The 24,236-nt window shown below is 39.5% G+C and overlaps 1 protein-coding gene across 10 annotated transcripts in view; it reads left to right on the top strand.

The window, feature by feature from the left end:
* The window catches only part of SERAC1 (serine active site containing 1), a 46,770-nt gene that overhangs the window by 13,445 nt on the left and 9,089 nt on the right, over positions 1 to 24,236 (top strand). For 9 of the 10 annotated variants that reach the window (XM_073337784.1, XM_073337783.1, XM_073337778.1 and 6 more), the window contains 8 exons: positions 1,433 to 1,522; positions 2,568 to 2,696; positions 10,054 to 10,175; positions 15,855 to 15,983; positions 18,132 to 18,245; positions 20,136 to 20,298; positions 21,618 to 21,768; positions 23,320 to 23,461. In XM_073337784.1, the coding sequence (XP_073193885.1) occupies positions 1,433 to 1,522; positions 2,568 to 2,696; positions 10,054 to 10,175; positions 15,855 to 15,983; positions 18,132 to 18,245; positions 20,136 to 20,298; positions 21,618 to 21,768; positions 23,320 to 23,461 (1,040 nt within the window). The remainder of the gene's footprint in view (positions 1 to 1,432; positions 1,523 to 2,567; positions 2,697 to 10,053; positions 10,176 to 15,854; positions 15,984 to 18,131; positions 18,246 to 20,135; positions 20,299 to 21,617; positions 21,769 to 23,319; positions 23,462 to 24,236) is intronic. The other variant, XM_073337787.1, reaches the window with a different exon arrangement.

The raw sequence follows: 24,236 nt of genomic DNA, 5'->3' as shown, positions 1-24,236 counted from the left end.
GACATGGCACACAGGGGCTGGAGTGTGGGTGAGGATCTCGACAGTAATAAATGCAACTGTCGGTGCTGAATACTGTTCAGCTGTGCTATCTTGCATCGCACAAGGTATGAATTCAATTTTCCCTCTTCCAGAGGCAAATGGTAAAGATGATTATCTATTCATTGTCCTCCCTTTATTTTTTTGAGCGTCATCTGACACATATGTATAACTGCTGATCACTTAAACTGACATTGTTTCATGGACCCTTGAGAACAGCCTTGTTATCATTCTTATTAGGAAAATGGAACTGGAGTTGCTTCATCTCTTGTATAACCTAAGTGTTAGAGTACTGATCTAATCTTGTAACAAAACCACTTCTGTGCTTTTATACCTTATCCATATTATTTGGCCTCAGAGTTTGTGGCTCAGAATATGATTGTTATCTCATAAATAAAAAGCACTATGAAGTTATTATAATTCTCTAATATAGAAAATGTTAGTTGAGCTTTTTATCTTTTTGAATGTAATTTGCAAAAAAAAATTATTTCAAAAAAACTAAAACCCTGTCGTCCTTTAAATAAAGCATCTTTCTAACTGAAAAGTTGGGCAACTGCTTCAGAACTTAACAGGCTGTTTAAATAAATACAATTTTAGACTGGTAAAGCTATCTCTCTCCTCCTGCACACATTGGTTTTATTCTTTTACATTTTAAGTGGTGAACATGAATGGTGTCATTGTCGACGTAGAGATTGACAGTCTTAATCTCAGTCCATAGAAATATTGCATAACAGACTTGGAAGAATTTCCTTTTTCTATTAGTTCTCATATAGTAATATGAGAGGCAAAATAATATGGATCTACTATATTAAAGGGAATATAAAACTAAATATTTTAGTTACAGCAACACTGACATGCAGGCAGCTCTTGGTTGTAGGTTGGAATAAACACAAATCATGCAGCGTGCCAGTGAGTGTGTAAAGAAGCTTTGGTAACAAATCACTATTTTTGTGAAAAGTGCCGGAGGGTCTTTAATGTCCAGGCAGAGACAATAGGACCTCAAGTCCTCATCTGAAAGACCCACACACAATAAAATGCCTACTCTGAAAGGATAAAGGTTTAAGTTTAATTCTGCTGTAACTTGAATTTATGGTTTCATGGAAACTGGTTATTTCAAACCTGAGCCTGAGACTTTAAGCCACTCCTCCAAGTTAAAGAAAAAAAATGACAGTCTTTTGTCTTATTTATATGTGCATTAATTTTTCTTTTGACCTTAGTGGGAAGCATACCTATGTAAAGAGAATAACCTAAAATACAAAAGAGAGAAATGTACAATATTTTCCTATAGTAACTGTTTGAAGAGATTCTTTTAAAACCTTTAAGATTGTTGGTTCCTGGGCATAATACTACAACAATTCCCTGATCAACCTTGAATAAGCCTATAATATTTTCATAGGAATCCTATACAAGGCAAGAAAAGAACTTCATAAAGTAGTGAGGAAAATACTAGAAACTGAAGCTAAAATTCTCCGGAGACCTTTTGATGGTAGGTATTAAGAGTGGAAATGTTGGCTTGTCTGTGATTAATATTCATGTTTAGAAAAGAACAAATCTATTACCTTTAGAAAATAGAAGCATTTTTCTTATGTATCTGATACTAGTTTGTAGTTATAATATTCCTACATGTTTGTAATATTTCATGCCAGTTTTACAAACAGTTTGTTCAAAGGAAAGTTATATGCATTATGTTTTTATAACAAATGTTAGACACATGCTAGGACAGAATTCTGCATCCTCTTTCAGAATTGATTTGAAGCTTAAGACTTTTGTGATGCCAAAAGCATTGTTTGGTGAAGAAGTCCTGGAAGATTTTTCATTATAGGAACTAGGTGTGAGTGTGTGACACTCTTCAGCAGGATTTTTGTTAGTGTTAATTGAAAGGAATGAAACCTCTTCGTAATAGGTATGTGTGTGTGATAGAGCACAGGACTTGGTGTCAGGACTCAAAGGTTCAGTTCCTGATTCTGCAATCAACTTGATGTGACATGTTGGGCAAATAACTTTCTCTTTGCCCTCATTTACCCATCTGCCAAATGGGTATAATATGTACCTCACAGAGCTGTTGTGAGTGTGATTCAGTAGATTAAGGCCCAGATCCTTGGAGTTGCTGATCACCTCCAACTCCCACTGAAGCCAATGGCAGTTATGGTTGGTAAGCACTATACAGGATCAGTTCTTAAATATAAATAAAGCATTTTGAGATCCTCAGTTTGAACACTCTATATAAAGTATAAAAAGATGAGGTGAAATCCTGGCCCTATTAAATTAAATGAAAACAAACTCCCACTGATTTCAGTAGGATCAGGATTTTAGCCATGGTCTTCTGAAGATTATGTTGCTTCCAGTTTACTGATCTGTTACCAATTTTTTGATATTGTAGCACTTATTAAATGATTGTTCCATAAATGGTTATTAAGTCATATTAATATTCCAGGAAATAGTATTTTTGGTTGATAATAAGAAGGTGACTATGAAAGAGAAATGCTTATTAATTTTAACATTATATTTATGTGATTTTTTTTTTTATAAAGAACATTTTAGTACATTTACAGAAGATAATGAATGTGCCTTGTGGGTCCTCTTGAAGAGAAGTCAATCAGAAGACAGAACCATTCGACTGCAGGCGGTGCAGCAGCTGGCAGAGAGTGGTCACTGGCATGGTAATGTATGCTGTGACAACCTAACCAATCTTTGAAACATGACAAAATCTCATTTAACTGCTCTATGTTCATTGGCAAATGCTAACATGAAAAGGGGATGGTAGCCAAAGGAGAAGGCAAATATTCTTTCTGAAAATGGTTTTCAAACTTTTTTATTTAAATTTTAATTTATTGCTGATTAAAGGCACAATATGCACGAAACATATGCACAAAACACAGTTATGTGTACATATGCACAAAACAGATAGAGCATGTGTGACTGCAGTGCAGGCTTCCCTATGCTGCCCCACCGATGTACCTCAACCTTGACCTCATCTAGACAAGAGAGGGTAGCTTAGTTTCTGTATCTTTTAGTTCTTTGACCTGTGTGTTGGGACTACCAACAAGATAGCCTCAGTCCTGTCCCTAGTGGACAAATGGACATCATCAAGCTGCCACCACAACAGGCTATCAAACACAATTCATGAAGACCACTTAAGAGCTGTTGGATAGTAACAATTAAGGGTTACTACCAATTTGGTCTAGATTTGATGTGGCAGCCTGGAGGTGAAAGATTTTTCATGCTATTATCATCCTAAAACGTTCGTTCTACCCTAAAGTATCTTTTTAATGTCTGTGTGAATTCAGAGAAAGGTAGAAACCTCCCCCACACTTAATTAAGAGAACTTTTCTTTTAAGGCCAGTTTAGCTTCATGTTCCTGTATTATAAATTATAGCTGACATTCTTTTATGTTAAAGGAGCTTTTGCTTCTTGTGTTTACCCTTTGCAGAATAAAAGCTCAGTTTTGTTATTTAGATTCTTTACATTATGTTTATACTTAGAAAATCCCAGGGTTCCTGTTCTTATTTTTTCAGAGCTCAATTTCTGGCAAATGCGGTAGAATTGCTTGGCAGGTATCAGTGGATTCTTTGCCATGGTACCCATGCTAAAACATATGCTTCTATCCTTCACTTCTGCACTCCAAAATCTTTCTTTTAGTGGTAGAATTTTGGGAGCTCTGAGGGTTTTTTTTTAGTATGCTTATGGCCATGGAAGCTAATCCTGTACATCCAGATATATTGGGGGATAGCAAGGGAAGTGTCATACTATATCTGGTGCATGTACAGCATATAGTACTCCTGAAAAAAATGTGCTTTCCGATTTTTTGCTGGGGAACTAGAGGAACGTACACCTGCTTGTGTTGTCAGTACATTTAGTTCTACCATGTCCACAGATACAGCTACAATGCCAAAGCTCAAGTAGAGGGAAGAATCTAGCACATGACCTCCAGGCCAATCAGGTATCTCTTTTTCAGCACTTAGGTTGACAACTCAAAGCAAAGTGAATTAACTGAGAACGCAAAAAAGAGTGAGATTATGAACAGTTTATCAAAGTAGGATAGCCATTTTACTTAAAATCTTATATTAAGTACAGCATCCTTTTCCAATCTTCTCCTGTTGATTTATTTCTCTCTGGGTAGAAGATGCACTTTAAAAGGATTCAAATACTACTACTGAGGAAAGACTGGAACAGCACTTAAAATCAATTACTAAAGTGTCCAGTCTGTAGATCTGTCATGCATAGTCCCAGAGATGGTTGCGTTTCAGCAAAGGATGCACTGGGTGACTTTATTTTCGTTTCTATTTTAGCATTTTTCAATAATAAAATGTTAAGTTTGCATCTTGACTTAATACCTTGTTTTTATTCACTCAGTTTTTTTTCCCCATAAATTCTCCTTTTGGGACTGTTACTGTCTTTCTGATCATAGCCCAAAGCTCAAGTTTACTTTTAAAGTTTGAAGATCTGTTCAGCTGTGTTTGAGTTGTGTGAACTGGGAATATAATATACTTTCCCCTGAATTCTTTTTATACGTAAGGGTGTCCAAAAATTGCGGGCCACTATCTTGTTGTGGAAACCACAACTTCTAACACATACTGTAACTTTTTATAGTTGCCACAAATTTGAGTAGTGTTGCAATGCCACTTGTTCATGAGGTCGCAATGCCAGTCACTCAGATTTGGCCCAGCATCCCTGCAGTCATGACAGAGTGGTGCCCTGCCCAAATTTGAGTGAGTGGCACTGGAACTTGGTGCACTCAAATTTGGCTCTGCACCAAAATTATAACTTTAAAAAACTGTGGCTGCAACTTTTGAACCAAAAATCACCACTTTCGTACAGCCTTATTTATACATATATAACTCAAATTGCTGAATGTTAAAATGTCAGACCTCACTTGTGGTTCTATGTCTGAATAACAAACAGATGTTTGGTAAGTTTGGAAAACAAAATAGAATAAAGAAAGTAAGTAAATAAAGATTCACTTTCACATATGCACATTATTATTATATTAGCAAATGTACAAGTGGTACAATAAAGATTGGAAAAAAGTTCAAAATACAAAATATAAAGTCTGGAAATAAAACAGAGGTGTATGTCAGAAAAAAGAAAAATGTCAAAAGGGCTTAGTTAACATCACACATAGTTTAGCCATTTTGTAACTTTGGGGTCAGAAGTATGAGTCTGGAAAGTCCTCCTGACAGACCATCACAAGATAGCAATCATTCAGTAAGCGTGCATCTGCAGCTATGCAGAGGGCTGTTCCTGAGTCTCCAGGTGTGGTCATTTGCCACACACCTCACCAGCCCACATCTGAAATGGTTGAGCTTGCAACAGTGGTGGCGTGGCAGCTCAAAGCCAGGCAAAATCTCATCAAGCTGAGTCCCACCCTGAGGAGGGAGTTTCTTACAGAGAGAGCAGCATGTTCCCCTTTTGCTCACCACAGTTTGACCGCCATGGACATGCTCAGTAATGTAGTCCAGATTAGTCTTCTACAAATGAGATGGTGACAAGGCGCCTCCTATATGTCTTTGAAAATTGGCAGTGGTAGTATCTCTGGGGTTTTGTCAAAGGAGATTCTTTGCTGCACTAGAACACTTGATGTTAGGAGGCAGGATATTAGAAAGGACTGGTACCCATTTGGTGTGTGTTGGTCTCATAGTCCTGTTGTTATTCTCATCATTTGATTCAATTGTACATCAACTAGCTTTGTGTGGGGTGGGTCTAATCACTCAGAAGCACAGTATTCTCCATCTGAGTAGTAGAGAGCTAATGCCGAGCTGTGCAGTGTCTGCACATTAGCACCCCAGTTTGTGCTTGCAAGTTTATATAAGAGACCCTTTCTGCTCTTAATCTTCTGAGCTACCTTGGTAAGGTGGTCCTGATAGGCAAGTGTGCAAGTTAAACTTACTCCTAGATATACTGACTTCGGATATTGTGCCAATCATTCTCCATTCAAGAAGATGTTGAGTTCTCATGAAGTGTTCATGTGATTGAGATGAAAGCATGATGATACCGATGTCAAAGATATTACCTTGATGGGTTGTTAGGTCTACAGAAAAGATGCTTTGAAACAGAAAGCTACAAGCGATGCTGGAAAATAAACTGAGCACTTGGAGGATCCAGAAGAACATACACCCTCAGGAATCTGTTCTTGCCACAACGTTTTTGAACATTGAAAATCCTCCAATCTCTGCCTACCTTCAAGAAACAGAAATGTCAAAAAGGTTGAGGTCAACCTGAACCAAGACATGGCAGCCATCAGTGGCTATTGCAAGAAGTGGAGATTGAGCCCAGTGTGTCAAAGACAGTGTCATGCTGCTTTCATCTCAATATGAAAAGTAAACAATATATCTGTGAGTGATAATTAGGAAGGATGTTGTGGTAGTTGGGACACTAGCCTGGGACCTGGGAGATTTTTGTTCAGTTCACTGTTCCATCAGACTTCCTCTGGGACCTTGGATTTTACAATGCAAATCATCTCTCCCTGCAACTTCTGATACGAATGAATAGCCCGTTGAATTTGTGTATGTCTGATATCATGCTGTCTGGAATGGCTCACAACTGTGAGTGCCTACCTCAGGGTAGACTGTCCAAAGCAGGACAGACACTCCAAACTGGTGCCACTATATTCTATAATTAGATTTCACTAACCCAATACCAAATGTGAACTCCCAAGATATTGCAATAGTCTTATAATGGAATCACAGACTCCCCTTAAACACTCCAGTCTATTTTGCCACCCAGACAAGATGGACTAAGTGATAATTGGTCACTTACACCAAAAATCATAAAATATTCAGGTTATACCCAATCCCAAGAGATCTGTTGCTCATGCGGGTTGACTTGCATCCCAGATCTTACACTGGAAACACTGCTGATAGCCAATTCATTGCTGATCGTAAACTAAGAAAAATAAATGAGTTATTGAGAGGTTAAAGCAGATAAAAATATATGTACAGGTTAGTCACAGTCTATAATTTCAAAAAGTAGCAGAGATACAGTTTTCTTCCAGTTTCCCAAAAGTCTTTCACGGCTACCCAGAATAACTCTGGGGATCTTCGCCTCCTTGTTTGCCTTATTAGAACCCCAAAAGCCCAGAAATGAAGAATTTTTCCTTGTGTCCATATTTCTTGCTTCTTCTCACAGGAACCAAGCTGACAGCAAGAGTTCCTATCCAGATTCCTTCTTCATGGTGGTGAGGGGGAGGAATGCACTTACCAAAGTCTTTGATCTCTCGCATCCTGATCATTTGCTTTCCATGTGCAGGATCTGGCGCTTGGCTTACTAGTGTTATACCTGGTTTGTGGTGTTGGCCTCTTGCCTTTGTCTGGATAAAACCTGTTATCAATTTGCTTGACATGACTGGTTTAAAGTCCTTTGTGGGTCGGCCTTACATACATCACACAAGAATATTAATGATCAGTCAGTTATTAGTTTTCGAATGATGTATTACGTGACACCTTTTAGATACAGATTATAACAGTACTGAGTTTGGATACACTGAGCTGGTCAGGCCAGCTGAAACTCATTAGTAGATACCAGGAAGCCCCTTGCCTTTTTGTATAGGGATGTTTTTAGGGTCACGGCTGGTTAAGAAACATCAGCGGTTCAGCTCTCTCCCTCATTGCCCTCAGTATTTTATCCTTTTCTTGATAGTACTGTAGATAGACAATCACATCTTTTGGTCTGGTGCCTACTGGGGTCCTGGGGAATAGGGATTTGTGAGCCTTCTCAGTATGAATGCAATCTGTATTGCTCAGTTTTAATATGTAATGGAAAATATCAGCCAACATGTCCAGCAGGTTTCTCTCTTCAGTTTCCTCTGGAATACCTTTTATCCTTATTATTCCTGCATTCTCAGTTCTCCGTGTCCTACAGCTGTAATTCTATTTCTTTTTCTCTTTTTTTCAATTATTTGGATTCTTTCATCTAGATCGGTAATGTCCAGTTGCTCATTTAATCCTGTTTTCGCATCTAATATTTTCTCTTTAATCTCTGTTCATTTTTTGTATCCTTAATATAAGCTTGGAACTCTTCTCTCAACTCCTTATTAATCTTTTTGACATCTAACAGCATGTCCTTCAGTTCAGCCTTAGTGACTGGTGCTTCTCTACCATCTCAATAGTTTATCTGAGGGAGGACAGTTACTGTCTTTTGTGGCTGTCTTTGTTTTGTGGGATTTTTATCTCTGTATTACAGGATTTTTCCTTTTCCAGATATCTAAATGTTCTTGTCTTTCCTCCTTGATTGTTGGACCTCTCTCAACATGGCTGCTGCCACACTTCCCTTTTGCTTGTCTGTCCTTTCCAAAATGGCAACTGCATTTCTTCTGCCCCCAGCCACAGTAGTATAGTTTTAATTAATTTTAAAAAAATCTCGTTATACTCATTCACGGACTCCTCACAGGATAACGAGGGTCTAGTTCAACATCTTCAAGCTTGCAGAGTCATTTTTAATATGTTCTGCGGGCTGATGGCACTGGATTTTGTTGCAAGATTTTCTCCCCCGGAGGCTGCTTTCTGGGACTGGGATCTGCCAGCTCTCTTCAGCATTTTCTTTTCTTTCTAAAACTGGCTCCAATGTTGGTTATTCATATTTAGGGCACAGATCTGTGGATTGTGGGTTTTTTTTTTCTCGATAGTCTTAAATTGCTTTGATTTTATCCCCCTCTATTGCAGAGAGCTGGATTAAGCCATCATCTTGTTTATTGGCATTGACTGAATATTTTCCAAAAGATATGCCGTAGTTTAGTGAATGATTACAGGAAGAGATAGGACCATTTCGTGGTTAAGGCAGTTGAATGCTGCCCTAAAGAATTCCCGTGTCACAGAGTGCCTACATGATGCTAAGCAAGTGGTTTAAACCAAATGTTTCACAGATGGTCATTGATTGTGTGTTCCTCATGTTCTGGGTGCCTGATTTGAAACCTTATGGTCTGATTTGCAAAAGTGCTGAGTGCTCAGAGCTGCCACTGAAGTCAAAGAGTGCTGTGGTTTGAACATATTTAGTGATTATGTATTGCTAAATAATGTGAAAAATCAGATCCTAGGTGTTTTATATTGGGCACCTAAAATTAGTAGATACTTTTGATCTTTATTTCTCTGTGCCTCAACTCCCCTTCTATACACTGGAGGTAATACTCCCTTACTTCCCAGGAGTTTTTGATGATAGATTAATGTTTGTGAAGTACTCAGATAGTATAGTGATGAGCGTCATAGAAAACTTCATAAGGAAATTAATAATTCTGTCTTCCGAACAGTGGTTTACTGCACACTGGTCAAAAAGGCCTGGGGGTCATAAATTGAACAATGAGGATAAAACAAAATAATGAATAGCTGCTCATTAAGTGAGCACTGTCTGTGCACTGAATGAGGCGGGGGTCCTATGGAAAAAATAGTATATGATTATGTAATTAAAAACAGTATCAAAATGCATACGCATTCTGAAGGTTGCATCGGCTAGTTTAATTCTGGCATTTCCTAACTTTCGGGTGCTTGACTTGGACACCTTAAATAATGTTCATTAAATGTAGTTTTTTGTGTGTAAGTCTTTGCACCGCCAGGGTCTAAGATGCTATATTTCTAAAAATAGTATATGTAGCATAACACTATTCAAAAATCTTTCAGATTTCAGAGTTTTGTCTGAACCAAGACCACAGGCCTGAGTGCAAGCATAGCCTTGGTTTGTGATTTTTATTTTCCTTTCAAAGCACTAACTCTAAGCACTTGCTATCACATATGATTGGCTAGTGTCTGAAATTCTTTATTACAGTGTCACGCTCTGGCCTAAAAGGATTAATTAATACATGCAGTTAAAATGTCATTTTTGTTTTGTGTTGATCTGACAACCAGTTTCTTTTTCCACTTTTAGAGTTTGTGACTATAGAATCATGGAAAACTTGTGTCTTAGTTACATGGATTGCAGTAATATTGTTCTATTTGTATTCATATTTACAAAGTACTATGGAAATCACAACTAAAATTAAGTGAAATATTCAAGGCTAGTTTTGGCCATAACATCTAAGTTCTCTTACTACAGATTATCAATATAGGACGGTTGCCCAAGCCTGTGATCAGAAGACTCTGATTGGTTTGGCCCGATCCAAGGATATTGATCTTCGTTTTTTTCTGCCACCACCTCACTTACCAAAAGTAAAAGATGTAAGTAAATGAAAATGTGGGTATTAGTTGAATCTCGTCACTTTTGGTGACAGAAAAGTCTCAGCAGTGTTTTGAGGTGAGCTGGACTACTCCTACTCCTAATTTTATTTATAATTATTGCCATTCCGCCTGCCCCCGCTCCCCCCAGCACTTGTAGTATAGTACAGTTAAGGGCTTGTCTGCACTTCCAGCGCTGCAGCTGTGCTCCTGTAGCACTAAGTGAAGATGCTACCTCTGTTGACAGGAGAGCTTCTCTCATCTGCATAGTTATTCCACCTCCCTGTGAGGTGGTAGCTATGTTGACAGAGATGCCCTCCTGTTGACATAGTGCTGTCTACACTGGTAGTTAGGTCAGTATAACTGTTTCCACACCCCTTATTGACAGTTATACCAACTCAACTTTGTAGTGTGGACCAGGGCTAAATCCTACATTAGAACCTTCATTAAGTTAGAGTTTAGGCTGATGATGAAACGCACTGCATGTCAACACTGTCACTAAGAATCAGGGAAATAATGAGCTAAGCAAACATTTCACAGTCAGAACAATCTCAGGTCACATCTTAACTTCCCAAACCACACGGATTTTTACAGGTCCTTGGGATGCTTTAGATGCAGTTCTCCCAGCTGTCCCTTCCCTGGTGCTCCTACCAACAATCAGCTCTTTCAGCCTGGATTTGTTAACCATTTGGGCATGCTGTAAAGGCCATCGTCCTCCCACACATTTGAGTAGGGCTGAACTTGGTGCTGGAGGGGTTTGCTTTTATTTTATTCTCATATTAACTGGTTGGTATTTATTTATGTGTCAAGGTGTGTTGAGCAGTCCTTGTAAATTGTATTCTGTATTTAATATATGGAATGGGCCCAGGGCTGGGCACCTGTAAAGGATTTTTGTAAATCTAATAAGAATCCTTATCATGGGCAACATGTCCATTCTTAGCCTCAAGACTTGCAAAATTAGATATGGCATCTAGCAGTGATATTCTGTAGCTTTTCACTGTCAAGTTTATCACCCTTGGAATGTGATATGACCAGCGTGAATAAAAATTGAATTTTTTAAAAATTAAAAAATGGATTTTGTTATTTAAATCAGATTTTTAAAAATTACATACAATTTTATTTAAAAAACACATTTAAAATTCACTTTGAAATTGACAATCTGTATTGAGGCCTAAACCTCTTACAATCTGTTAAAATAATTTAAAGCAGTACATGTTTGCTGTCAAATTTTTAAGGAAGTCAGACCACTGAACTAAGGGAAGCGTCTGGCTAAGCACTTGGAACCAGAGTTTGATGAGGTGGTAAACCATCTTTTAACAGCAGTAGCCTCTTTTGCAAGTGTAGAGAGAATATTTTCTTCATTTCAATTTATTCAGCTACTTCAGTTTGTGACAGATATTGCAGCTGCATGCAGTATCTTTGAGACCCTATTGTACTTTGTTTATGAATGGCTTATGTAATATGTATCATTGTGGGCCAGGGATTGTAGGCAGCTTGGGTCGGGGAGGGTAGGTAGAGGAGGATTACCACAACTCCTACAGGAACTAAAAACAGTGTGGGGTGACTAAGGCTAGTCCCTGAAACTGCAAACAACTCCAGAGACATACCACCTGCTGTGGTGGCTTGCATATAGTGGCTCTAAATGGATTTTCCAGAGACCAACAGACAAAGAAAGGGCTTTTGGTATAAAAAAGGTGGGTTTAAACCAACACAGGGCTTTCTTTTGATTTGGGAAATGGACAGGACCTTCTGTCGAAGGTGGGGCCCAACCCTTGTGGAAGGTTTGGAAAGATTTTGGGCAGCTAGGGCCCCATGAGACTCATGGGTGATCTATGATAACTTTTAGCATGCATATAGGAATGTTTATTGTTTTTCATATGTTGTCTCTGTAACGCTTTTACCCTAAGAATAAATGTATTTTGCTTTGTGAAGGCTGGTTGGTAACTGGTATATATTGTTGTAGCCCCTTAAGAAAGGTTAACCACAGGTGCTAGACCCTGGTCAGACTTTCTGGGGAAATCACAGTGAGATGCAGAGGGACTGCAAACCTGATCATCGTGGCCAGAAACAATCAGTTCATTCATAAACTGCAGTTAATACATCCTTTGTTTAATAAATCAGTTAGCTTTAAATGCAGATCATGCTTTGAAAATAACTTTCTCATTTATTCACTACTTTTAAAGTAGCTTTAGTTAATAAAAAAAATACAGTGCCGGGCAGGAGGGTCCCGCGGGCCGGATGTGGCCCGCAGGCGGTAGTTTGCCCACCTCTGATCTAGTAAATAAGAAATGCATCACTCAGCATTTTCTAATGTAATACAAAAAGGAGACTGAATTAAATGTACGTTAAGCTATATAATTGCTAAAATACATGTATATAGATCTAGTGTACCCTGGTTAGCAAAAAGAAACAGCAAATTTAGTGAAAGGCTATATTTAGTTACAAATCAATCTATTAATCATTACCAACTAATGAGAATTAACCTTTGTTTAGAAAATAACTAAGTACACATGAACAACACAATTGAAATCCATTATTTAAATCAAGGTTTCTTGCTTGCTGATTTAAAGCATAATTAAAATCAGTGACTTGAACAGAGTGGATTTGATTTAAATCAAATTGATTTAAATCAATCACTAGTCAGGAAGACTCGATTTAATCATGGATTTCTATATAAAAGTGCATTCTTGTTGGTTGGTATAACTTGAATACATATTCTTCACAACTCAGAGAGAGATGGAGGTTTCATTTTTAGAAAGTACACACTATACATTTTTAAAGTGTTTTATTTTGAAAACTTTTCAGATTAGTTTTACAGCTATATCAGAAAATGAATGATTGTTTGGTTATTTCATTTACCAAAGGTAATTGAAGCAGATATTTATGAAGTCACTGGTAGGTGAACTATCTCCAATTCAACAGGTTAATCATTAATATTTGGAGTATTTTCTTGCCATGTTGAATTAGGAGGAAAACATCACCATACAGACATTCAAATAGTTTTATTTAACTAAAACAACAACATTATGTATTCTGGATTTTTTTCTTCAATAGCAAACATCTAATATTTTAACAAAACAAACATATGAATTTTTGAATTTAAACATTCAAGTTTTTTAAAATCAGGTTTGTTTTTGTTAAAATTGTTTTAACTAAAATAGTTAAATGAAATATTTTTTAAAAAACAGCCCAAAATTAAATAGACTATGTCAGCCAGGTCAACATGAGAAACTTAAAATATTGGCTTCTGCAACTAACTCAGTCGTCTTCACCTTCATTTTCCTGTTTGTTCATAATCTGGAAAAGAAAAACAAGCTTTCCTGCTTTTTCAGGTCCCAAACGATTTCTCAATTTGGAATGAATTAGTCCAAAGGAAGAAAATATTCTTTCTACACCTGCAGAAGAAGCTACTGCAGTTTAAAAGTGAGATTATCACTTCAACAGTCTCTGAATCCAAGTGCTTAAGTGACTTCCACCAGTTCACTGGTGTGACTTTCTTTAAAACATCATCAGCAAACAAACATTTCTTGAATGGTTCTTATTCCCAAACTGAGTCTCTCTCTTGCGGCCTGCTGCCATTATCGTTTTTCCCTTCTAGTGAGAGAATGGTATGTGGGGTGACCAGACAGCAAATGTGAAAAATTGGGATGGGGGTGCGGGGTAATAGGAGCCTATATTTAAAAAAAAAAGATCCAAAAATCGGGACTGTCCCTATAAAATTGGGACATCTGATCACCCTAATGGTATGGTAGATCTCAAATCAATGAAGGCTACACTCAGAAAGACCTCAAGACTTCTGGAATATACTGCTCAAACAGTTTCACTTTTGTTTCTACTGCCTGTCCCTCCCTTCTCACATTTCTCTCCAGACTTCTTCTCCTTGTCCAGATCTATTTCGCCCCCAACAATCTTCTATTCATTGAACTTTTTGAAACTTTGCACTTTTAGAGAGAGGTCAGGGATTGACTCTGTGTACACAAATTTGCAGAGGGACAATAGGGTTGAAGTCTGTTATTTCTCACCTCTATACATTATTTATTTATTTAAAATCACTTTTGCTATTAACAAGCATATTATCTCTGGAGACACAAATCCAGTGTTTGAGAACTGCAAAACTAAGCATCGCTGATGGTATCGTCTAGTCTGAGCACTGAGTCCTATTGCGTAGATAGAAAGATTAACCTAAATAATCTATACAGAAGCCCCTGGAAGATTGGGTCCCTAATCCATGAACTATTGAAACTCATTTACAAAACTTTTTGTAAACATTACATGAATATATTGTCTCATTCTATAGAATTAGAATTTATAATCCCTATTCCATGATGAGATACCTTTGTTTTAATTAAGATATATTATAGCTCTATCTTTAGATAGGTTATTTCCTCAAAAAGCATGTTATAAAAAAATCCAATTTAAATTTAAAAAAATCCAATTTTTATTATTATTTTGTTTTTAAAAACATCATTGTTTTTTTTTTTGCACCCTGGACTTGAATTACTTTGATTAAATCAGTCCAACATGATATGACCATGGGTCTAACTATTTCCAAATAGTTGAACCTCTCAGGCTTGAGGCATACTGTGGTGCAGATATGTATATTTTTACTATTCCTGCTGTGTAATCACTGGGTGGATATCCGTATATACAGGTTAGGGAGGTCTTTGCATCCTACTCATTGAGAAATTAAAGTAATACATTCCAGCTGCAACTGTTGGTCTATGCATATCCATCTACCAGTGCCATAAAAGAACAAAATAATTTGGAAGCAAGGAAAGTTCCCCCATGTCTATCTCCAGAAGCACAGGATCCAAGAAGGAGAATCAGATCAAATGATATGTTCAGAGAGGCTGATTTCCTGGTAGGTAATTTTCCCTTCTCTGCATTTAATAGATGAAGAAAATAAGCCAGACAGGTTAGAATTGTCCAAGACCAAGGCTGCAGATGGAGGCAGTATCAGCAAGATATTCATGAGTCACTAGCTCCAGAAATTGTATTCCGACTATTAACTTGCATTTCTTCTGATCCTTAGTATGTGGCCTTAGGCAAATGACTTAACCTCACTGTACCTGTTTTCCCATCCCCATCTACTTGACAGGGATGTTTTGTGGATTTCTTAATGAATATTTGTACAAATACTTCAAAGATAAAGAAATATACAAGTGTTAACTATTTTATTTCTATCTTTAATGCCATCATTTAATTTCTTAATAATGCTATTATTTTTGTAGCTGGATGATGAAACCATATAGTCTTAATCTGCACCATTATTTTTGTGGTGATTATCAAGCAACTGAGGGCCAAGTTTCAAGCTTTCTTGTTGTATGCCCTGGTGCTTTTCTGCTCTAAGCTCCAATTCATTTCTCTAACACAGGCCACATTTTTATTCTTCCAGACCTCATTGAAATAAAATAAACTCCTAAACCTAGAAATTTAAAGCTGACTTTCATTGAAAAATTTGCTTACCAATAATAATAACCTGTCATTTTATAGGGCTATACATCTTCAAAGTGCTCCACAAACTTTAGCTTAGGTTGTAGAGCACTCAAACCAGGCCTTTCAGTTTACAGCATTACTTCATGTAACAATTTCTGTTGTTCCAAATCTTTGTTTATTTTCACATAATTTACTGCTGTGTTACTTTGGAGAGTGTTAACAAGTACGTGTGTTTATTTGTTATAGGATTATGCTATCGAAGATGAGCTCCGATTGTTATTGGTATCTTTACCTCAGACTGATCTTGAGCAGTGTGTCCAGTACTTCACATCTCTGGCTTTAAGAGAAAGCAGTCAGACTCTAGCTGCAAAAAGGGTGAGCTCTTAACTCCAGGATGGAATTATACAGAACATTCTCTCTTTTTTAAAAATATTTATTTATTTAAGGTATAATTTATTAATTTTATAATATTAGAGTGGGTGAAGCTTTCCCTTTCCACACCCCATGCTGCTCCTGCTCCACTAGGACTGAGACTGTTTGTGGGGTTATGCAAAGATGAGGGAGAGCTTGTTTCCTCCTCCCTTCCTGTTTTTGCAACTGAACAGGTTGTTGTAAAAATGAGACCTGGGGCAGGAATGGTATTGTTGAAAAATGAAAAACCTGCAGTGTTTCCCCGCTTTATTATACTTTCTGTAGTTAATAGGCTCTCCTTTGAGTGATTCGCACATATACATTTCACTGTAGGTTAGGGTTGCCAACTGTCTAATCACAGAAACCCAAACACCTTTGCCCTGCCCCCTGTCCTGCCCCTTCCCTGAGGCCCTGCCCCTTCTCAGAGGCTCCACCCCACTCACTCCACCCCCCCCTCCCTCTGGGGTTTTCTCTCTCTCACTTTCACTGGGCTGGGGCAGGGGTTTGGGGTGCGGGCTCTGGGCTGGGGCCGAGGGGTTCAGAGTGTTGGAGGGGGCTCTGGACGGAGCCTGGGGCAGAGGGTTGGGGTGCGGGAGGGGGTGCAAGCTCTGGGAGGGAGTTTGGGTGCTGGAGGGGGCTCAGGGCTGGGGCAGGGGGTCGAGGTGCAGAAGGGGAAGCGGGCTCCGGCTGGGCTGCGCTTACCTTGGGAGGCTCCTGGTCGGTGGTGCAGTGGGGCTAAGGCAGGCGTCTGTTGTGGCCCCGTGCCGCTCCCAGAAGCAGCCAGCACAGTTCTGGCCAATGGGAGCTGTGGAGTTGGTGCTTGGGGCGGTGGCAGTACACGGGGCCCCCTTGGCCTTCCCTCTCCCTAGGGGCTGCATGGACATCTGGCTGCTGCAGCGTGCTAAAACAGGGAGCCTGCCTTATCCCCGCTGCACCACTGGACTTTTAGTAGCCTAAAATCTCCCAGTTTGGCTTCAGGAGCCTCCGGGAGGTAGAGCCTGATTTCGGGAGACTCCCGGCGAAACCCGGAGGGTTGGCAACCCCACTGTGCGCCCAACGCACTGAAGTTGGAGATTTTGCCAGCAGTGTCACTAGGCAGTGCTAGTGCCTATGTGCTGAGCTGAGGGCATAAAAGGAGTGTGTCTGTTGCCTCCATCTCAGTTCTTTCTCGCCTCCCGGGGTGGGAGGTGGAGCTCCCTTTTGCTCTTTAAAGCTGGTGAACTGAAGCTAAAAAAAATTACTGTACATAGTTGTCGAGCATTAGCTTAGTCTTAGTTAGTGTACAAGCCTTTTTCCAGACATTATGCCAGTTCTCAAGCCTCCTGAGCTGATGTCAGCTTTGCCAAATTGGTATTCCAGTCTCTTTTCAAATAATCTGAAGTCCAACCACCTGTAAGGAAACTGCTGGTGAGTCACCTACAGAGTAATGTATATGTGCACAATCAACATAAGTGTTGAAACTAGGGGTGAGGGGGGTGCTGTGGCTTGAAGTGGTTTCCCTCGTATACAGGGTTTACAGTTTGGTTCAATGGCTCTCAGCACCCCCACTATAAGAATTGTTCCAGCACCGCTGGTTATTTACCCGTACGGGAACTGTTGCTCTTTGAGATGTGTTGTGCACACATACATTCCGTGACCCTCCCACCTTCCTTGCTGCTGAGGACTTTAGATAGACAGTGGAGAGAAGAAATGGAAAGGGGGGGCAATGAACACCCCCCTTTTATGCTCTCCGTTTAGTGCAGCAGAAGAGCAGGGGTTCCTAGTGGTACTGATTGCAAAAGTCTCTAGCTCAAGTGGATTGAGCGTACAGACACCCACAGTGGGATGTATATGTGCACAATGCATATTGAAGAACAACAGTTACTGTACAGGTAAGTGACTGTTTTCTATAAAAGCTACTGATCTAATGGGCTGTTTTATTTTTTTTTTCCTTTATAAATATTAGAATATTTCAGAACATATAGGGATATTTTTATGTAATACACATAAGAGCACGTGGTATAACAGCTTTACAGGCTGTTGCATGCTTCGCTTTTTAAAAAAAAAATTAGAACCATGCTTCTTATTTAGCCATTTGAGATTTGATTTGCTTGTTGTTGATTCTTATTTCAGGGGGGCTTGTGGTGTTTTGGAGGAAATGGGCTTCCTTATTGCGAGACTTTGAGTAAAGTCCCTTCAGAGACAGTAGAACTCTTCTGTTTACAAGCTTTAGTGCAACATTCCAAGGTAATCCATATATACAGCTATAATTGAACAGCTGTATCGATAAACTTCCCTTTCTGATCTTGCCTTGTGCATATGTGGGATGGGGTAGGGGGGAGCTGCCTTCACAACCTTCCCGATACTGTTTTCTTCCCAAAACCTGCTGAGGTCCTGTTCACAGGATTGGAATACACGTATGAGTGGGAGGTTTGTGGGGACTGTCCACAGGATCTATCATTGTCTCCCACTACAACCATGGATATTCTCCTTCAGTGATGGAGATTCCCTTTTAAGGAGTTCCCCAGGGCATCTATGGCAAAGAGTGGGGGAGGTGCCTGGGGTAGCATAGATCTTCCAGTTTTGGTGGCAGGCCCAAAAGTTCATTTCACAGTGGGGCACACCCCCACCAGCACCAGGGAATAGTCAGGGATAAACTTTATGAGGAGGCCCTTGTGAAATATTCCTCTACTACTCTGTTGTTGTTCCGTCTTCTGACGCCAGTGTCCCTACCCTGCATAGAGGTAACAGCTGTCGAAGGCTGTACATGTCAACTCCTCAGTGGAGGAGATATCAGTTATGTGGAGTCTTATATTTTAAGAGTAACTTGTTTTATTTACACACACACACACATCAGTCCTGGAACAGAGATGGTCATACAGGCAGTCCCTTCTTTCAGGAATATCCGCGCTTGTCTACACAGCAAAGCACGCCAGAGGGGTAAAGTGCACTAACGCTTGGTGTGTTCTAAAAGCTACTTAGTTTGCATTAATGTAGCAGGGCCTATATGGGGCAATTAGAGCACTTAACAAATCACACCCCTCTAGTGCATTTTGCCAGTGCCCTGTAGACAAGCCCTCAGTCTAAGACTAAGGTGGACTTTGCAGAGAGCAACTCTGTATTATGCATTAACTCTGATCAGAGAGCTGCAGCACTTTCTCCCAAGGATCATTGCCTCTACACAGAACCTTGCATAACAAAAACTAACAACAATACAGCATGTCTTCCCAACATTGAACATTTACTTGCACACTCAGAAAAAGAAAGTGGAAGACAATGTGTAACAGCATCACCTGGTGACACTTGCCATAACAATATTAATTGCACAAGAAAGACTGCAGGTAGATCATAGAAGCCCCAAAATCAGAAGTTGAATAAATACATATTGAAAAAAATCCACTAAGCTAAATGTGTGGTAGGGAAGGGCAAAGAGCACAGTACTCAGCCATAGCACAGTACTCATCACTGTAATAGAAACTTTCATGTCACCAGCATCTATTCAACAGCAGTAGTCCACAGTATGGCTCATAAATGTGCGGTCATCTGCCTACATTGGTTTCTGTTGCTGCCATGAAGATCTGTAATGACAGAAGCACTATTTAGAATAATGTTACCTTTTTTAATGAAAAAGGATTATAAGAGAGTGTTCTAGCAGGTACGTGTGCAGAATAAGTGGCCTCAGTTTACACAATGCTTTAGAAAAAGTGGGCAGTTGTGTTATAGAGAATTGTGGTCTTAGGATCTGATCCTGCAAGGTGTCAAGCATCCTCCAGTCCCATTAACTTCAGTGGGAGAAAAGTGGAGGTACTCAGCACCTTCCCAATACTGGGCTGTCAAGTTGTAATGATTGTGCAGTTCACAAGCTAAAATTTTTGACTCCCTTTCTGAGTTTGTGGCATTCAATAAAAATAAGTATTTCATAGTTCTTCAATTTCTTCAATTGTTAAATGGAAAGATTTAAGCATAACATAAAAACAAATCCTAGATTAAGTAAGAATTTCTGTGTAGGATGTGGATATAGTACATAGTACCTTTAATGGAGATTGTATGTATTGAGAGCTTCTCAGGAAGCTTTTGCAGATGTCGATGTTTGCATGACTTCCACTTAGTATCACTGAATTTACTGTAAAATGCTAGGTTTCTACTCATTGTGATAAAATTGAAGCAAATGGAGGCCTGCAGCTACTACAGAGGATATACCAGCTTCGTAACGATTCTGCGAAAATACAAAGGAACATAATTCGCATCATTGGCAATATGGCTTTGGATGAACATCTTCATTCATCCATAGTACGTGCAGGTAAAAAGAAAGCAATCTTGATGCAATATTTATATTCTAAATTTACTTTTGTAAAATACACCAGATCAGTAGTGCTGGAGGCAGAAGTCCTATTCATTTACAGCCCAAAGCAGCATGGTCAGTGTTACTGCAAACTTGCCTACTCTGTGCAGCCAATGTGCCTCATCCCTACAGTCAGAGTCATTATAAATCATTGATGAAGGTTCAGAATTTGGACTTAGTTCAGCTAAACATCAGAATTGAGATGTTTTCATGAATTTCTTGGGGCTCCTCCTCACAAACTCTATCTACCCAATAGTTCCTAGATTTCGTTATTGGCTGTGATTTCTTCTTGTAAGGAAGCCAAGTAGGTCTGTTTCTCTGCCGTCTGGAGTGAACAGGCCAGTCCATCAGTTTCCTCATTTTGAAGTAGATCTAGTAACTTCTACTTGGTCTTGCTGCTCTGCCTCTTTTAACAGGCTCCCTTTGGAGTTTATGCCCCAACATGCACCTGGGGATTGTGGAATTCTTTATGTTGTGAAATCCTTCCTTCTATTTCTGTGAGAATCCCTGCTCAATCCTTGAGAATGGAGGAAGAGATTGTTAGAGAACAGATATTCACAATCCTTTAATGCTTTCTGCGGCATACATTTCAAAGGATGTACAAAATTTTAAAGAGAACTCCATAGAAGAGCTACAGGGTCCTGGCAGTCCAGAACTGAGAAGACTACCTGTTTGTCCCCATTAAATGGTTAACAGGGTGGATAAGAGAAAAGGGCCAGTGTCTTTGCCCACTACAATTCACTCTTTGTCTTTCTTTCTCCTTCTTCTCCCTGCCCATCAGATTTTGGAGGTCTCTTATTCTACTGGGCTACTGGGGAGGTGCCATTTCTTTTCTCTACCTTTCTCACATCTTGACTGCTTGAGGGATTTGGGGATTTATTCCTTTGCTCCTTTCCCCCTCTCTCTTCCTTTTGGGTGATGGGAGAAATTGAAGAGGGATACACACTCTTTTTCTTGAGAGAGAGCTCTTGCTGCAAATCATAAACTGATCACCAGCTGGAGTCTGAGATTAATTGTGTACCACATCACTGTGGAATATTTTTGGCACAGTTCAGTACATTACACAGGTGCTACCATCCAGCACTGGCAACAGTCTGAGGCAAGATACCTGGATTGAAATAGGTTTTGTTCTAGCATTGCAATTCTTATGCTCCTACAATTATTTTGGCAAACATCATTTTAAATGAGAAAAGCCATTCTGCAATTGTAGTTCAGATAATAGTTTCTTAGTAATTAACAGCCAATGCGAGATGTGTTTTGTTTTATTTTTAAACTAGGTTGGGTTTCCATACTAGCTGAAGCAATGAAGTCTCCTCATGTCATTCAGTCTTCACATGCATCCAGAGCCCTGGCTAATCTGGACAGAGAGACAGTGCAGGAAAAGTATCCAGATGGCGTATATGTTTTACATCCACAGTACCGTAGCAGGTAAAGAGGAGGGTCCTTACTCTAGCACGTGCTACATCTTCTATTATTCACTTAAAAAAAATTTGTGAAGGTGGAGTTAAAGTTGCTGCTGCACAACAGTGCTGTCTGCTTTGCCTGTCCGTCTGGAATGTAGGACTTCCACATCTTAAACTCAAATGTTAAGACACTAGGAAATACTCAGTGAAAGTCTGGTCATATCTCCCTGAAAAGAATGTGAGTGTTACAAGGGAAAACAAACGCAAATTTACAAAAATCAATATATGCACATTTAAGGTATTGCTTCACATGCAACTCAGCCCTGTTGGGATGCCAGCACCATGTGGATAATTGTTCTTTTGAAAGCAAGGAACATTTGGCAAAAATGCAGGAAAGTAATTGTAGGAAATCCCCTAGAGTATTGTTAATAAAACATGTAATTGTGCTTGTGCAGCTGGAAACAAGGAGGAGAAGCAGGTGTCAACCTCAACTAGCAGCAACTACTCCTTCTATTAATGCCATTGCACAGGCCACCTGGAAAGTTCTGTTGGATTGTATGAATAGAAATCCTGATTTAGAGTTGTAGTGGGCAAAGAGACTGGCATTTTTTATTACAGAGGGTAAGGTACTATGATGTTCCCATTTCCTATTACTGTACCTATGGGGGCATAGTTAAGATGGTGCTTTGTAGGAAGCAGCATCTTAAAGGTGCACTTTGTTTTTCACTTGCTCTTGCAAAATTTGTAGGGATTTTACTGTCTCCAAACATACCAGTAAAATACTCTTTGGCCCACTTGGTGAGCAGCTCCTTTTGGGTGTCTGGAAGGGACAGATACACTCTGCCACCTTGATAGTGGCAAAATCTATTACAGTGTCTCAGTGTAGTACCAGGGATACCTCTATCCTTCAGTTTCTTGGTATTGGCTGGGTGTAAATTGGAGTTAGCAAAGGGAAACTTTCTTATTGCAGAGGTGAGATTCAGCAATGAGCCTCCTGGTACTTCCCTCATTGGCTATGGGTTCCTCCCTCATTTAATATTCCTGCATGTGTCTGCCATGGGGTTTAGGTTCGCCTTCCCTCCCTCTGTTCCTTAGTAAATCACATAATTGCATTACTCACAGTGTTCCGGCATGGTGAACATTCCATGGGAATTTCACTGTTCCTTTGGATGCAGTATGAAGGGAATGGTGTTGGTTCAGTTTTCCAGCCATTTTATAAGTTGAAAATGTATCTGTCTGTGGTCCGTTGATGTGCCACTAGCCTCTTGTTGGGTCTGCATACCTCCAATAGCAGCAGTCCTACTGCAGATGGCTTGGATGCATTTAATGTTATCTTGTATGGACCACTTGAACTCCCTCCCCTTTCCCTAGCCCACTGTATTCTGTGTGGTTCCTCAGTTTACATTTTATTGTGTATACTACATGTGATGGTCTCCGTAACATAGATATATTGTGCAGGTTTTATTTTTTAAAAAGCACTTTGGGATGGTTCAGGATGAAATGGCTTATGTAAATGTAAATTTTAATGTATTAAAATATGTACCCTACTTCTTTTTAAAATTCTTTCCAATATCAGTCAGCCCATTAAAGCAGACGTCCTTTTTATTCATGGTCTTTTGGGAGCAGCATTTAAAACCTGGCGACAACAAGACATTAATCAGCCTTTGGATGTAAAGGCTTCTGAAGGGGAAGAGATTTACAGTGAATGCTGGCCAAAGGTAGGGAGACAATAACTAATTCCCATCAGATTATTGTTTCTTCTTCAGTGAGCATTGTGGAGAGGAAAATGGAAGAGACCTAGAGTCACACAACACATAGTCAACCTGTTGTACTCTTTTCCAGAGGATGTCGTGAAGGCCAAGACTATAACAGGGTTCAGAAAAGAACTAGATAAGTTCATGGAGGATAGGCCCATCAATGGCTATTAGCCAAATTGGACAGGGATGGTGTCCCTAGCCTCTGTTTGCCAGAAGGTGGGAATGGGCGACAGGAGATGGATCACTTGATGATTACCTGTTCTGTTCATTCCCTCTGAAGCACCTGGCATTGGCTACTGTCGGAAGACAGGATACTGGGCTAGATGGACTATCGGTCTGACCCGGTATGGCTGTTCTTATGATCTTAGCAACTGCCTGGTTTTAATCTAGATTACTTCTAATCCAAGTCCGCAAGTAGCACTTACTTACTAGTAAATGTTTGTCAACGAGTTACATTTCTGAACAGATTGTTCTTGGTGTGGGATTTCCCCTTAATGTTAGCCCCTCTGATATCCTTGTTCCCTCCAATAAAAGAGGACGCAGTATCCGCCACACCTCTTTCTAGTATTCCTTTTAGGATTGGGCTAGAATTTGGTTGCCTAGTAGATATCTGTTCACCCTCCTTGCCTTTTTTATTTGCTATTCGGAGACCCAAAAAAAGTCCACAAAATTCCAGATTTTTTGCAAGTATACTGTATGTTTATAAATAAACTGATTGCTGATTAACTAAAGCTTT

The sequence above is a fragment of the Lepidochelys kempii genome, chromosome 3 (assembly GCF_965140265.1).
Source record: "Lepidochelys kempii isolate rLepKem1 chromosome 3, rLepKem1.hap2, whole genome shotgun sequence".
Taxonomy (NCBI): Eukaryota; Metazoa; Chordata; order Testudines; family Cheloniidae; genus Lepidochelys; species Lepidochelys kempii.
The sequence above is the reverse complement of the archived record's forward strand: the minus strand, read 5'-3'. Positions and strand labels throughout refer to the sequence as shown.